Raw genomic sequence first — 14,300 nt, forward strand, 5'->3', positions numbered from 1 at the left:
AATACATGGAACATGTCTTTCATTCTGGACAAATCTCACACTCTCACTATGTCTCTGAGAAAGGACCATTTGACAACCCCCCCCCACCCATCCACTTTCTCAACAATCCCCTGCAAGAAGTCTTTTCTTTAAAGCTTCTGGGTCTCACTATCTGCCAAGATCTTTCCTGAGAAAGCCACATTTCCAACCTGGCCTCCAAAGCCAGTCGTCGACTGGGAATCCTGCGTCGTGCAAAGTCCTTCCTTGGCACACCTGAGCTCCTGCCCACATAAAAAGCTTTCATCCGCAGCCTGATGGAGTACTGCTCTCCCCTCTGGGCTGGTGCTCCTGTCTCACACTTTTCTCGGCTTCACGCTGTGGAAACCAAGGCATTTAGGATCATTAGTATCTCCCGCAATGAGGCTGAGTCTTTGGGCCTCCCACTCTCTCACTGCAGGCAGGTCGGTGGTCTTTCTGTCTTCCTGTATTGCAGATAAAAAATAAATCTTGGAATCGTTTTGTTGAACAAAATTTCATCAATCTTTGACTCATCAAAGTAGCCACCTTTTGTAGATATAACAGCCGAACGTACTCGTGGCATTCTTTCTACAATGGAAATCAAATATTGTTCGGAAAGTTCTTACCAACACTGTTGCAGAAGTTCCCACGAATGTGTTGCACTTGTAGGTTGCTTTGTTTTCACCCTTCTGTCCAGTTCATCCCAAACCAGCTCAATGGGGTTTAAGTCTGGAGACTGTGCTGGCCATTTCATGATTTGAAGCCTCCCGTCTTGTTCTTTTCTTCTAAGATAGTTCTGACATGGCCTGAAGGTATGTTTTGGGTCGTTATCTTGCTGTAGGATGAACCCCCTGATCAAATCGGCGTAGACCAGAGGGTATTGCATGGCGCTGCAAAATGCTATGGTAGCCCTTTTGGTTCAGGGTGCCAGTCACTCTGTGCAAGTCGCCGAATCTGGATCCAGCAAAAGAGCTTCAGATCATCACACTTCCTCCTCCATGTTTGACAGTTGGTGTCACACACTGAGGAACCAATCTTTTGCCTTCTCGATGGCATTCAAAAAGCCTGCGTGATGAACCGAAGATTTCAAATTTTGATTCATCAGTCCATAAGACCTTCTTCTAGTTTTCATTTGTCTACTGGCGGTGCTTCGTGGCCCAGGCAAGCCTTTTTTTTCTTATTTTCCATCTTAGCAATGGCTTTCTTACTGCCACTCGACCTGTCAAACCTGCAGCTCGAAGTCTTCTCTTCACAGTTGAAACTGAGACTTCCTTACTTCAACCAGTGTTAGGCTGTGCTTGAAGCTGCTGTCCTGTGAGCCGCCTATCTTGCAAGCTGTTGACTCTCAGAAACTTGTCTTCTGATTGTGTTGTGGCTTTGGGTCTGCCAGACCTCTTCCTGTCAGAGTTTCCTCCAGTTTCCAAGTGCCTTTTGATGGTGTAGGAAACTGTACTCACTGACACCTTGGCTTCTTTCAATTTCTCGAAAGGAAAGACCTACACTTTTAAGAGTTATAATGGTCTGCTTGTCTTCCTTTGTTAATTGTTTTTTTATCGCCGTTATGATAGCAATATACTACTTCCTGCAGTGCAATATTGTCCAAATAATGCTTCAGAGGGTGTAGCAACACAGTCTGTTCCAACACTGCTTTTATACAGACAGAGGGTTTGTAACTAATCAACAAAAGTTTGGACATCTGCAGGAATTGTTTGCATCAACCATCAAGGCTTAATTTACTTCCATTGCTGTAGAACAGCTGCAGTTGCTAACCTATTACTTATTCTCTGAAAAGGGCCTTTTTAACAACTCTGAAATTTACATTATTTTTCAGTTTTTGGTAACCTAAACTTTGTTTTTTAACCTCTGGCAGTTTACCTTTCAGGATTGTTCCATTTCAGGTTATTCACTGGACTTGAACTGCTTAAATTTCAGTAAAAACTGGAAAAATGGGGGTGTTCTAAAACTTTAGACCGGTCGCGTAAGACCATGTAGATCCGATAGATCCTTAAGACCCGTAAAACCCTTTCGAACCCCGAATACCTCTGAACTCCTTTCTACCCTTTAGACCTTCAGACCTTTTAATACCTTGTTGACCCCTTTGACCTTTTGACCCTTTTTAGACATTTTAAGATCCTTTAGATCCCTTGAGATAATTCCAACCCATTAGACCTTAAATTACACCCTTTCGACCTCTTCGACCTTTTCGGACCCTTTTGACCATTTAGACCCATTTATACCTTTTCAGATCTTTAGACCTTTAGATCTTCAGACCATTTGACCTTAACAACTTTTCAGACCTTTGCCCTTTACATATTTACAATTGCACCAAATAAATCTTTCATTTGCAATCATTGACATTTCTTTTAGTACATATTTCCATTTATTTTCCATATAAAATACACCACACTAATCAAGTCCCAGCGAGGGTCTGCATTCTCTGATTGCTCTTTCTTGTTTTAACATGGAATTGTGTGTCCAACCTGAGGCAAGCCAGATAACAAAAGCTAAATTTTCCAACCAGTTTCCTTCCTCCAAATCATGCTGACACCATGGCATATACAGTCCATCTCTGGTGTATGCTTCCATTCCATATCCCATTCCTCACCTCTCATGCCATCAGCAGACTCTGCCTGTGATAAGGCTGTGTGTGTTTTTGTTTTTGTTTTTTCCTCCAAATCTCTTGAAACAAATCCTTCCCATCTGCTCCCCATCTTAACCTGATGTACCCATGGTTTACTGAAGTTGGTGTCATCACCTGAGAAGATACAATAAATTCTGTGGAACTTTGACTCTGCTTTGGCGATGGTTCTAGATGGGACCTGTACCTGTGTTTTCAACTCCTGGTCTGTTGCTCTTGCTTTTCTGTTCTATTTGGCCTGATGGGCAGAGGGCCGTTGCATCACTCTGCTGATCTGGAAATGATAAGATAGAAGCTGGCTTGATAAACGAAACATGTCCTTCAATCCTAGAAAATATCAGTCTCAGTCGAGAAAAGATCGTCAAACGGATATATATATATATATATATATATATATATATATATATATATATATATATATATATATATATATATATATATATATATATATATATATATATATATATATATATACAGTGAACAAGTATTTGATACACTTCCGATTTTGCAGGTTTTCCCACTTACAAAGCACGTAGAGGTCTGTGATTTTTGTCGTAGGTACACTTCAACTGTGAAAGACGGAATCTAAAACAAAAATCCTGAAAATCACATTGTATGATTTAAAATAATTAATTTGCATTTTATTGCATGAAATAAGTATTTGATCACCTACCAACCATTAAGAATTCTGGCTCTCACAGACCTGTTAGTTTTGTCTTGAAGAAGCCCTCCCATTCTCCACTCATTACCTGTATTAACTGCACCTGTTTGAACTCGTTATCTGCATAAAAGACAGCTGTCCACACTCAATCAATCAGACTCCAAGCTCTCCACAATGGGCAAGACCAGAGAGCTGTCGAAGGACATCAGGGACAAAATTGTAGACTTGCACAAGGCTGGGATGGGCTACAGTACAATAGGCAAGCAGCTTGGTGAGAAGGCAACTGTTGGCGCAATTATTAGAAAATGGAAGACGTTCAAGATAACAGTCAATCTCCCTCGGTCTGGGGCTCCATGCAAGATCTCACATCGTGGAGCCTCAATGATCATGAGAAAGGTGAGGGATCAGCCCAGAACTACACAGCAGGACCTGGTCAATGACCTGAAGAGAGCTGGGACCACAGTATCAAAGAAAACCATAAGTAACACACTACGCCGTCATGGATTAAAATCCTGCAGCGCATGCAGGGTCCCTCTGCTCAAGCCAGTGCATGTCCAGGCCCATCTGAAATTTGCCACTGACCATCTGGATGATCTAGAGGAGGAATGGGAGAAGGTCATGTGGTCTGATGAAACCAAAATAGAGCTTTTTGGTTTTTTTATTTATTTTTATTTTTTTTTGTATACCTTGGTCGAGGCTCGTATGAGAGCTAACACACAACTCACAGCAAGGAGGCATGAGACAAGAGGGGCGAGAGTGGAAGGGACAAAACAGTGGGGAACAGACACATTAGGTGAACTGTGGAAGGGAGAGGGATGGGGATGGGACGGGGAACATGGCGAAGAGAAGATGGACATTTCAGGGACTTTCAGGAAGGAAAGCAGGAGAAATGAAGGAAGTGGGCTTGGGTGGATTATCGGGGGTAGAAAAGATCGAGGATTTGGATGGGGGAAGATAAGAGGTGGTGGTGAACAGCTGTTTTGAAAGCCTGGAGGGAAGAATGGGAAAGAATAGAGTGAGGAAGTTTATTCCAAAGGCGGGAAAAAAGAGGAATGAAAGAGTGAAGATGAGCAGTGATTCGTGATTTTGGTAGTTTTACCAGAAGGGGGTTGTTGGCGGACCTTGAGCGCCCTGTGGAAATGTGGTGGGGACAAATCGCAGAGAGAGCAGGGGGGAAAGGCTGGAGAGGAGTCGGTAGAAGACAGAAAGACCACCGACCAACCTGCGGTGATTGAGTGAGAGGCCCAAAGACTCAGCTTCATTGCGGGAGATGCCGATGATCTTAAATGCCCTGGTTTCGACAGCGTGAAGCCGAGAAAGGTGGGAGGCAGGAGCACCAGCCCAGAGGGGAGAGCAGTACTCCATCAGGCTACGGACAAAAGCTTTGTAAGTGTTCAGGAGCTCAAGAGGGCCGAGGAAGGACTTCGCACGACGGAGATTCCCAGTCGGCGACTGGCTTTTGAGGCGAGGTTGGAAATGTGACTTTCCCAGGAAAGGTCATGGCAGATAGTGAGACCTAGAAGCTTGAAAGAAAAGACTTCTTCCAGAACATTGTTGAGAAAGTGGATGGGGGGGTTTTGTAAACGGTCCTTTCGAAGAGACATAGTGAGAGTGTGAGATTTGTCTGGATTGAAAGACATGTTTAAACTCCACTTGCCGTGTTTGGAGGAAGAAGAAGGATGGGTACAACCCCAAGAACACCATCCCAACCGTGAAGCATGGAGGTGGAAACATCATTCTTTGGGGATGCTTTTCTGCAAAGGGGACAGGATGACTGCACCGTATTGAGGGGAGGATGGATGGGGCCATGTATCACGAGATCTTGGCGAACAACCTCCTTCCCTCAACAAGAGCATTGAAGATGGGGCGTGGCTGGGTCCTCCAGCATGACAATGACCCGAAACACACAGCCAGGGCAACTAAGGAGTGGCTCCATAAGAAGCATCTCAAGGTCCTGGAGTGGCCTCGCCAGTCTCCAGACCTGAACCCAAGAGAAAATCTTTGGAGGGAGCTGAAAGTCTGTGTTGCCCAGCGACAGCCCCGAAACCTGAAGGATCTGGAGAAGATCTGTATGGAGGAGTGGGCCAAAATCCCTGCTGCAGTCTGTGCAAACCTGGTTAAGTACTACAGGAAACGTCTGATCTCTGTAATTGTAAACAAAGGTTTCTGTACCAAATATTAAGTTCTGTTTTTCTGATGTATCAAATACTTATTTCATGCAATAAAATGCAAATTAATTATATAAAAATCATACAAAGTGATTTTCAGGATTATTTGTTTTAGATTCCGTCTTTCACAGTTGAAGTGTACCTATGATAAAAATCACAGACCTCTACGAACTTTGCAAGTGGGAAAACCTGCAAAATCGGCAGTGTATCAAATACTTGTTCTCCCCACTGTACATGTGTATGTATGTATGTATATATATATATATATATATATATATATATATATATATATATATATATATATATATATATATATATATATATATATATATATATATATCAGCTACTGGAAGATAGCCTGGTGTTGGCGCAGTGGTTAGGGCAGCGGCTTGGGATCCAAAGGTCCCGAGTTCAAGCCCCGTTGGGACACTGAATTAATACACCAGGGGGTTGACTCAGCCTGTCATCCTTCTGAGGTCGGCGAAATGAGTACCAGTGTACTGGGCCGGTGTATACCCCGGTTAAAATAGGTGTACCATATCCCTGTGTTGTAAGAGGCGACCAGGGTTGCGCCAGAAGGGCATCCGGCATAAAACATGTGCCAAGTCACTATGCGGATCATACGGATGATCCGCTGTGGCGACCCCGAACGGGAGCAGCCGAAAGAAGAAGAAGAAGATAATCAGCTACTGGAAGAGGTTAGGTCCCTCCATCTTTTAGGTCTCACCATCACAGCCATGTTCTGTCTCTCTGTCTCTCTGTCTCTCTGTCTGTCTCTGTATCTCTCTGTCTCTGTCTCTGTCTCTGTCTCTGTCTCTCTGTCTCTCTGTCTCTCTGTCTCTCTGTCTCTCTGTCTCTCTGTCTCTCTGTCTCTCTGTCTCTCTGTCTCTCTGTCTCTCTGTCTCTCTGTCTCTCTCTCTGTCTCTCTCTCTGTCTCTCTCTCTGTCTCTCTCTGTCTCTCTCTCTCTCTCTCTCTCTCTCTCTCTCTCTGTCTCTGTCTCTCTCTCTCTGTCTCTCTCTCTCTCTGTCTCTCTCTGTCTCTGTCTCTCTCTCTCTGTCTCTCTCTCTCTCTGTCTCTCTCTCTCTCTCTGTCTCTCTCTGTCTCTGTCTCTCTCTCTCTGTCTCTCTCTCTGTCTCTCTCTCTCTGTCTCTCTCTCTCTGTCTCTCTCTCTCTGTCTCTCTCTCTCTCGCCCCCACCCAAACACATAGCAAAGCTGCTCTCCAAATCTCTTTGTAGCGAGGCATTCTCCGAAGTTCCAAGTCTTTCATTGAAAAATCGAAGCCAACAAAAGGAGGAAAAGGGTAGATACTACTTACTTGAAAATTTTTTTTTTTTTCAATGAAGTAAAATAGGAACTAATGAGTGTACTCACACACACTCACACACTTTCTCTCTCTTTCTCTCTGCCTTATGTTGGGCAGAGTCTGCCGATATGCCATTTGTAGTGAGGGATTGGATTTGGAGTGTAAGCGTACACCAGAGACATAGCTTGCAATTAAATAAGTTTATTCCTGTAAAGTATCAAGGTTAACCCAGCATGAGGAAAGCTGCACCAACATATCAAGGGTGTCAATGGAACTATTGTCACAAGTGGAGCATGAGTGCAAAATAAGTAAATAAAAGCTTTAAAAAGGGTACCATAAAGTGAATTTTCAATAAAGGCACTAAATGGAAGATCAACGTGCTTTTTTTTTGAAGTCACTTGCCTTTATTATCGTAAATAGGGATGAAGTTTATGGTAGCTACATTTGAAATGAGATTATCGTATAATTACTCTTGTTTTTGAATAACAAATACCTGGCAAATTAACACAGTGTGGAGATTTGAGCTGGGGTTCACAACATCAAGAGGAAAGTGCTCAGGTGGGAACACCAAACAGGTGATCCAAGTGGAGTTTAATTGACGTTAATCATGCTATTTTTTTGCACTTGTCGTTTGGCTGTTAAAGGCTCGACGTTAAGCGAAAATCCTCGAGCGAAGATCCAAATTAGATTTCTCTTTTTTGTTGTGATGAAATTGCTTACAGCCTGGGATACCTCATGTTGCATTTCACTCAAGCTGGTTGGAAATCAAAGATGGGGTGAAATTTTATACTCCTCTGAATAACAACAGATTATAATACATTCCCATCCTCCCCTCACCCTTTCAAAACATGCTTCCAATTTTCTCGTCAGAGAATGATGGAATCGTTCGGTTGGAAAATTTGTGTATTCTTGCAAAAAAAAATAAAAAAACCCAAAAAACCATCATTCTCATTTGGATGAGACGATTGCAAGAAGTAGATTTGTTGAAGGACATTTTCACATCTGTATGGTTTTATTCAGCACTTCCCATTTAGCCAATGAGTGGATCTCCAGTTGTGTTGTTTGCCTTTGTTTTCAGTGCAGGAAGCTTACTTACTGCCCGATGTGTGGTGCCTCAGTGGTTGGGGTGCTGCCCTAATGGAGGTGGAATGCTTTGGGTGAATTATAAAAATTAAGGCACGAGGAATTTTGGAAGCTCACTCTCTTATTGGTTCGTGCTCAGTCTTTTTCTGCTCACTTGTTAGAATGGCCTCACCTTCCCATTCACTTTTGCCTGCCTGCCCACACATGGGAACACCTGGTGTTGGTTTAGTGGTTAGGTTTGCTGGCTTGGGATCTTAGGGTCCTGAGTTCGAGCCCCGTTGGCCACTGAATTAACACCAGGTGGGGTTGACTCAGCCTGTCATCCTTCCGAGGTCGGCAAAATGAGTACTAGTATACTGGTATAATGGTTGTACCGGCGCTGTTCCATGCCTGCAACCACAGTGCGTAATCTTCATCCTGATGAAGCAGCACTCGTATGGAAGGAAGGAAGGAAGGAAGGGAACTGTGAATAAAATAAAAGGACCTCAGACTCACGACAGCTACAGTGGCTTTGTTGTGTCACAGCCGCCCTGTGCTGCTTATCATGCAAATCCTGATCTGGTTCATGTGTGAATGAGAGTTGTGCTCATGGTGTCTTAACTTTATTTCTGTTTACTCTTTGCTTCATAGAAAACGTCACTTTTTTCCATAGAATACTTCGGTTATGCTTGAATGACTTCTCCAAAGATCATTAATCACTCCTGCAAATCAAAAAATAATTAAGGTAATGACTAAAAGTACAAAGGTCATTTGAAGCCGTTAACCTTTTATTGACACACCATGTATGTTGAGTTTTTAATCTGTGAGCTTAATTTACCTTCTGATTAGAAGGATGGGAAATGCTTAGTGTCCAGCTTTTTGTCTTGTAAAATAAATATTACAGAATAGTATATTCACAAAGCATTGGCTTATCAAGATTGTCATTTTTAAAAATCTTTGGGAAGGGCAATAGGTTTGTTGGCAATAGGTTTGTTGTTGGGAAATAGGATTGATGACCAATTTTAGCAGGGAAATAGGTTTGAGTATTTGGGTGGAATAACGACCAGGGATGGAGAGAGGGGGATGTAGGTCGGGGCAAATGCATGGAGGAGGGTGGAGGGATTGTTGGCAGACAGGAAATTATCAATGAAATTGAAAGGGAAAGTTCTGATATATTATGTAACGCCGGCCTACCTTTACGGTCTGTTGACGTTTGCACTGATAGAGAGACAACAGAAGTTGCAGGTCTGCGAGAACTAGGTCAGGAGGATTGCGAAATGAAGAGGGAAGAGGGAAGTGGGTGGGTAAAAGGAGGATTGATGATCTGAGGGAGGTGATTGGTGTGCAGATGAGCTTGAGGGGGCAATTGCTAAATAGCCAGCTAAGGTGGGTGGAACACTTGTTATGGATGGGGGAAAAGAATGGCAAAGAAAGTGGATTGGTTGAGGGGGTAAGGTAGAACGAAAATAGGTTGACTGTGCTCGAGATGGGAGGAATGTGTGAGGAGGAGCATCAATAAGGTGGGTGTGATTGGAGAGTGGAGAGTGTTTGCTGAGGATGGGGGAAGTGGAGGAGTATCGTGTTCAAGGCAGGGCAGAAGAGCTGGTCCCATTCGGCCTCACCCCTTATAAAGGGAGGAGAGGAAGAAGAAGAATGCTTAAAATTACAGGATGTTTGTGATGAGATTTTTTTTTTTTGCAGACATAGTCTAGGCTCATGGAAGAGCAAGTACTAATTCACTGAACAAATCGGGATATAACAGGATGAAGGGAACAGTTTAGAGAGGGGGAAAACACCAACAGCAGAGCTGAAGGTGACAGAGGCAGACTTGGCTAAACAATGGGTGTGGGGAGGAATGAGGAGCAGGAGAGAATGCATAGGGTAGACAAGATGAATGCAGAAGGAAACTCTCAGGAAGGAAAACTGGAAATTGGGAAGCAGTAGGAATTGGGATAGGCTGGGTTAGGGGGAGGTGAGGGGGTTAATAAGGGTAGAAAAGATCATGGTTTTGGATTGGGGATGATCTGAGATGGTGGTGAAGACCTGGAGGGAAGAATGGGCTTGAAGAGAATGTGGAAGTTGGTTCCGTGGGTGGTGAAAAAAGAGGAACAAATGAGTGGAGGTGAACGGTGGTCCTGGATTTAGGTAGTTTCATCAGAAGGGGGTTTATGGTGGACCGTGTGTGCACTGCACAAACCGGGGGCTGGCGGAGGGGATGCATGGAAAGGGCAGCGGGTGCAAGACCAGAAAGAAGGTGGTAGAAGACTGAGATACTACTGACCTGTCTGTGATGGCGAAGTGATAGACCCATAGACTCTGCTTCATCGTGGGAGACTCCAATAATCTTAAAAGCCTTGGTTTCCAGGGTGTCAAGCTGAGCAAGATGAGAGAGAGTGGAGAGTAGTATTCCATAAAGTTGTGGATGAAGAAGGCCTTGTCGGTGGATAAGAGTTTGTGTACCAAGGAAGGACTTTGAACAACAGAGGATGCCTCGTTGGCAGCTGGCTTTGGAGGCTAACTTTGAAATGTGGCTGCTCAAGAAAGATCATGGCTGATAGAGAGACCCAGGAGTTTGAATGACTGAACATCTTCAAGAGGATTGTTGAGAAAGTATATTGGTGGGGTGGGGAGGGAGTGATGGGGGCTGGTGGGTTGTGGGTTGCCAGATGGTCGTTTCAGATAAAGATAGTGGGAGATTTGTCAGAATTGAAAGAAATATTTGAAGTGTTTCACAAGCTTATGATTTTGTCAAGGTCTGTAGAGAGGGAAGAGGCTGCAGCCTGTCTGTCTGAACAATGAGGGATGTCACAGCAGAGTGTTGTTATCATCAAATAGACAAACAGAATTTGCCAGAGTCGGAGAGATCCTTGACATTTGGATACTTTGGGAAGGGCAATAGGTTTGTTGGCAATAGGTTTGTTGTTGGGAAATAGGATTGATGACCAATTTTAGCAGGGAAATAGGTTTGAGTATTTGGGTGGAATAACGACCAGGGATGGAGAGAGGGGGATGTAGGTCGGGGCAAATGCATGGAGGAGGGTGGAGGGATTGTTGGCAGACAGGAAATTATCAATGAAATTGAAAGGGAAAGTTCTGATATATTATGTAACGCCGGCCTACCTTTACGGTCTGTTGACGTTTGCACTGATAGAGAGACAACAGAAGTTGCAGGTCTGCGAGAACTAGGTCAGGAGGATTGCGAAATGAAGAGGGAAGAGGGAAGTGGGTGGGTAAAAGGAGGATTGATGATCTGAGGGAGGTGATTGGTGTGCAGATGAGCTTGAGGGGGCAATTGCTAAATAGCCAGCTAAGGTGGGTGGAACACTTGTTATGGATGGGGGAAAAGAATGGCAAAGAAAGTGGATTGGTTGAGGGGGTAAGGTAGAACGAAAATAGGTTGACTGTGCTCGAGATGGGAGGAATGTGTGAGGAGGAGCATCAATAAGGTGGGTGTGATTGGAGAGTGGAGAGTGTTTGCTGAGGATAGGGGGAAGTGGAGGAGTATCGTGTTCAAGGCAGGGCAGAAGAGCTGGTCCCATTCGGCCTCACCCCTTATAAAGGGAGGAGAGGAAGAAGAAGAATGCTTAAAATTACAGGATGTTTGTGATGAGATTTTTTTTTTTTGCAGACATAGTCTAGGCTCATGGAAGAGCAAGTACTAATTCACTGAACAAATCGGGATATAACAGGATGAAGGGAACAGTTTAGAGAGGGGGAAAACACCAACAGCAGAGCTGAAGGTGACAGAGGCAGACTTGGCTAAACAATGGGTGTGGGGAGGAATGAGGAGCAGGAGAGAATGCATAGGGTAGACAAGATGAATGCAGAAGGAAACTCTCAGGAAGGAAAACTGGAAATTGGGAAGCAGTAGGAATTGGGATAGGCTGGGTTAGGGGGAGGTGAGGGGGTTAATAAGGGTAGAAAAGATCATGGTTTTGGATTGGGGATGATCTGAGATGGTGGTGAAGACCTGGAGGGAAGAATGGGCTTGAAGAGAATGTGGAAGTTGGTTCCGTGGGTGGTGAAAAAAGAGGAACAAATGAGTGGAGGTGAACGGTGGTCCTGGATTTAGGTAGTTTCATCAGAAGGGGGTTTATGGTGGACCGTGTGTGCACTGCACAAACCGGGGGCTGGCGGAGGGGATGCATGGAAAGGGCAGCGGGTGCAAGACCAGAAAGAAGGTGGTAGAAGACTGAGATACTACTGACCTGTCTGTGATGGCGAAGTGATAGACCCATAGACTCTGCTTCATCGTGGGAGACTCCAATAATCTTAAAAGCCTTGGTTTCCAGGGTGTCAAGCTGAGCAAGATGAGAGAGAGTGGAGAGTAGTATTCCATAAAGTTGTGGATGAAGAAGGCCTTGTCGGTGGATAAGAGTTTGTGTGCCAAGGAAGGACTTTGAACAACAGAGGATGCCTCGTTGGCAGCTGGCTTTGGAGGCTAACTTTGAAATGTGGCTGCTCAAGAAAGATCATGGCTGATAGAGAGACCCAGGAGTTTGAATGACTGAACATCTTCAAGAGGATTGTTGAGAAAGTATATTGGTGGGGTGGGGAGGGAGTGATGGGGGCTGGTGGGTTGTGGGTTGCCAGATGGTCGTTTCAGATAAAGATAGTGGGAGATTTGTCAGAATTGAAAGAAATATTTGAAGTGTTTCACAAGCTTATGATTTTGTCAAGGTCTGTAGAGAGGGAAGAGGCTGCAGCCTGTCTGTCTGAACAATGAGGGATGTCACAGCAGAGTGTTGTTATCATCAAATAGACAAACAGAATTTGCCAGAGTCGGAGAGATCCTTGACATTTGGATACTTAAATCTTTTTTTTTTTTTGCCTTTTCATTTTCATAGCTTCTGCCTTTGTGTGTCTCCCTGCTCTTTCTCTTCTTTACAACTGTAATTTAGCCAAACGGCCGAGCGGTTGATGCAGGAGTCCGGTTGTCGCCTAGAACACCCTGCAGCAACAAAGTTTCGAGCACATGTATTGGATGGCGAGTGGGACAAGGTGAGCCATCCAATGACATTCTAAGCACTTTTCCAGAGCTTGATTATTTGTAGCTTGCAAAGATTGGTCATGTTCTTTTTTTTCTGATTATTATCTTTTTTTTTCCCAATCTTTTGCTCTGTGTTTAGGTGGCCTTGGTCACATGATCACATGATTCCCTTGTTTTTCTTTTTTGTTTACTTTCAGGCTGAAGGGGATTTGAATGAGTTGAAGCCTATGCTGCATTCATCCAATGCGATTGTGGTAACTTCGCTGGTCATTACCATTTTGTCAGATTCTGATTGTCACATTCAATTATTTAATGATTTTGGACTTTTGTGAGCACCGCTGTCAATGAAGTGGTTAATTGAAGGACATACCGGAGCAGAATTACTTGTTTACCGGCAGAGTACCCACCCAATGGGGAATCTTTCTCCAAGCATGCAACACGTTCTTCTGACTTGTACCTTTATTTGGGCGGTGTATAGGCAACTGACAGTTGCCTCAATCGCTCCATAAAATCAAAATATAAATATCCTGTGTTACATGCATGAATCAAAGACACACCTCCTGCTTATAATTTGAAACACCTCACTGTACAAGAAAACATTGGAACAGGAATACTGCACTGTAATTGGTGGGGAATTGTAATACCCTTCCCCACTTGGAGCAGTGCTACATGATACACAGCTGACCCTATGGAGCAAGTCTGGAATTAATCAGCCCAGAATGAGTGGCACACTAAATACACAAACAAACACCAGTCAATGAATTATACAAAGGATTACAGGACCTATTTGTGCTCATGATGAAACTACTGCTGGAGTATGGTGCAAAAGTTTATTGTGTGTTGTTATGTTTGCATTTGGGGAAGATTTATAACTTTCTGTTGATTTAATGAATATCCGCTCCCTCTCGGAGCGAGAGGATTTGTTTTCAGAACTCTCATTGTTCCCACCCGTAATATCCCCTTCCTCCAGCAGGGGTCAGTGTTTCAACCACTTTCATTATTCCATGTCTATAGGCGAAAATCGCAAGTCATCTCCTTGCACTTGTGGGAGGAGATTCATTTCAAGCCTCTGACCTGACCCTGAGTACCCCAAGCATGAATGCAAAATTTGTTGGAGGTCTGCCAAGCCATTTAGCATTCCATAAAGAACAGACATTGCCTTCTATTATAGTCAGATTTTTTTTTTTGTATGTGCTCTCACTTTCTTAATTTGGTCGGGCAGGTTTGTAAATATTTGAATATCAAAACAAGTTTTGGAGAACAAATTATTATGTGACGGGGAGTTGAGACCGCCCTTGGGGCATGCCCAAGGCCAAGCCTCGCTCTTAAGGGGTGGAGGGCAATGAACCCACATCACAATGTGAAAAACCCCCATCGCTGGGTCAGGGACATGATCTCCATAGCCAACCAATTGAAATGGCCAATTAACCTCTTACTTGGAAAATAAATCTCATTGCACAATTCCAGTTGTGTCAAAAA

The 14,300-nt window shown here is 43.9% G+C and overlaps 1 protein-coding gene across 5 annotated transcripts in view; it reads left to right on the forward strand.

The window, feature by feature from the left end:
• LOC147012148 (WD repeat-containing protein 26-like) overlaps positions 1 to 14,300 on the forward strand; it is a 70,844-nt gene that overhangs the window by 10,323 nt on the left and 46,221 nt on the right. For all 5 annotated transcript variants that reach the window (XR_015051480.1, XR_015051478.1, XR_015051479.1 and 2 more), the window contains exons 2-3: positions 12,733 to 12,832; positions 13,019 to 13,075. Coding sequence is in view for 2 of the 5 variants with exons in the window: in XM_085855870.1 (XP_085711996.1) it covers positions 12,733 to 12,832; positions 13,019 to 13,075 (157 nt within the window). In the remaining 3 variants the exon portion in view is untranslated. The remainder of the gene's footprint in view (positions 1 to 12,732; positions 12,833 to 13,018; positions 13,076 to 14,300) is intronic.

The sequence above is a fragment of the Eptatretus burgeri genome, chromosome 15, assembly GCF_056783735.1.
Source record: "Eptatretus burgeri isolate ZD-2024b chromosome 15, Ebu_testis_v1, whole genome shotgun sequence".
Lineage (NCBI taxonomy): Eukaryota > Metazoa > Chordata > Myxini > Myxiniformes > Myxinidae > Eptatretus > Eptatretus burgeri.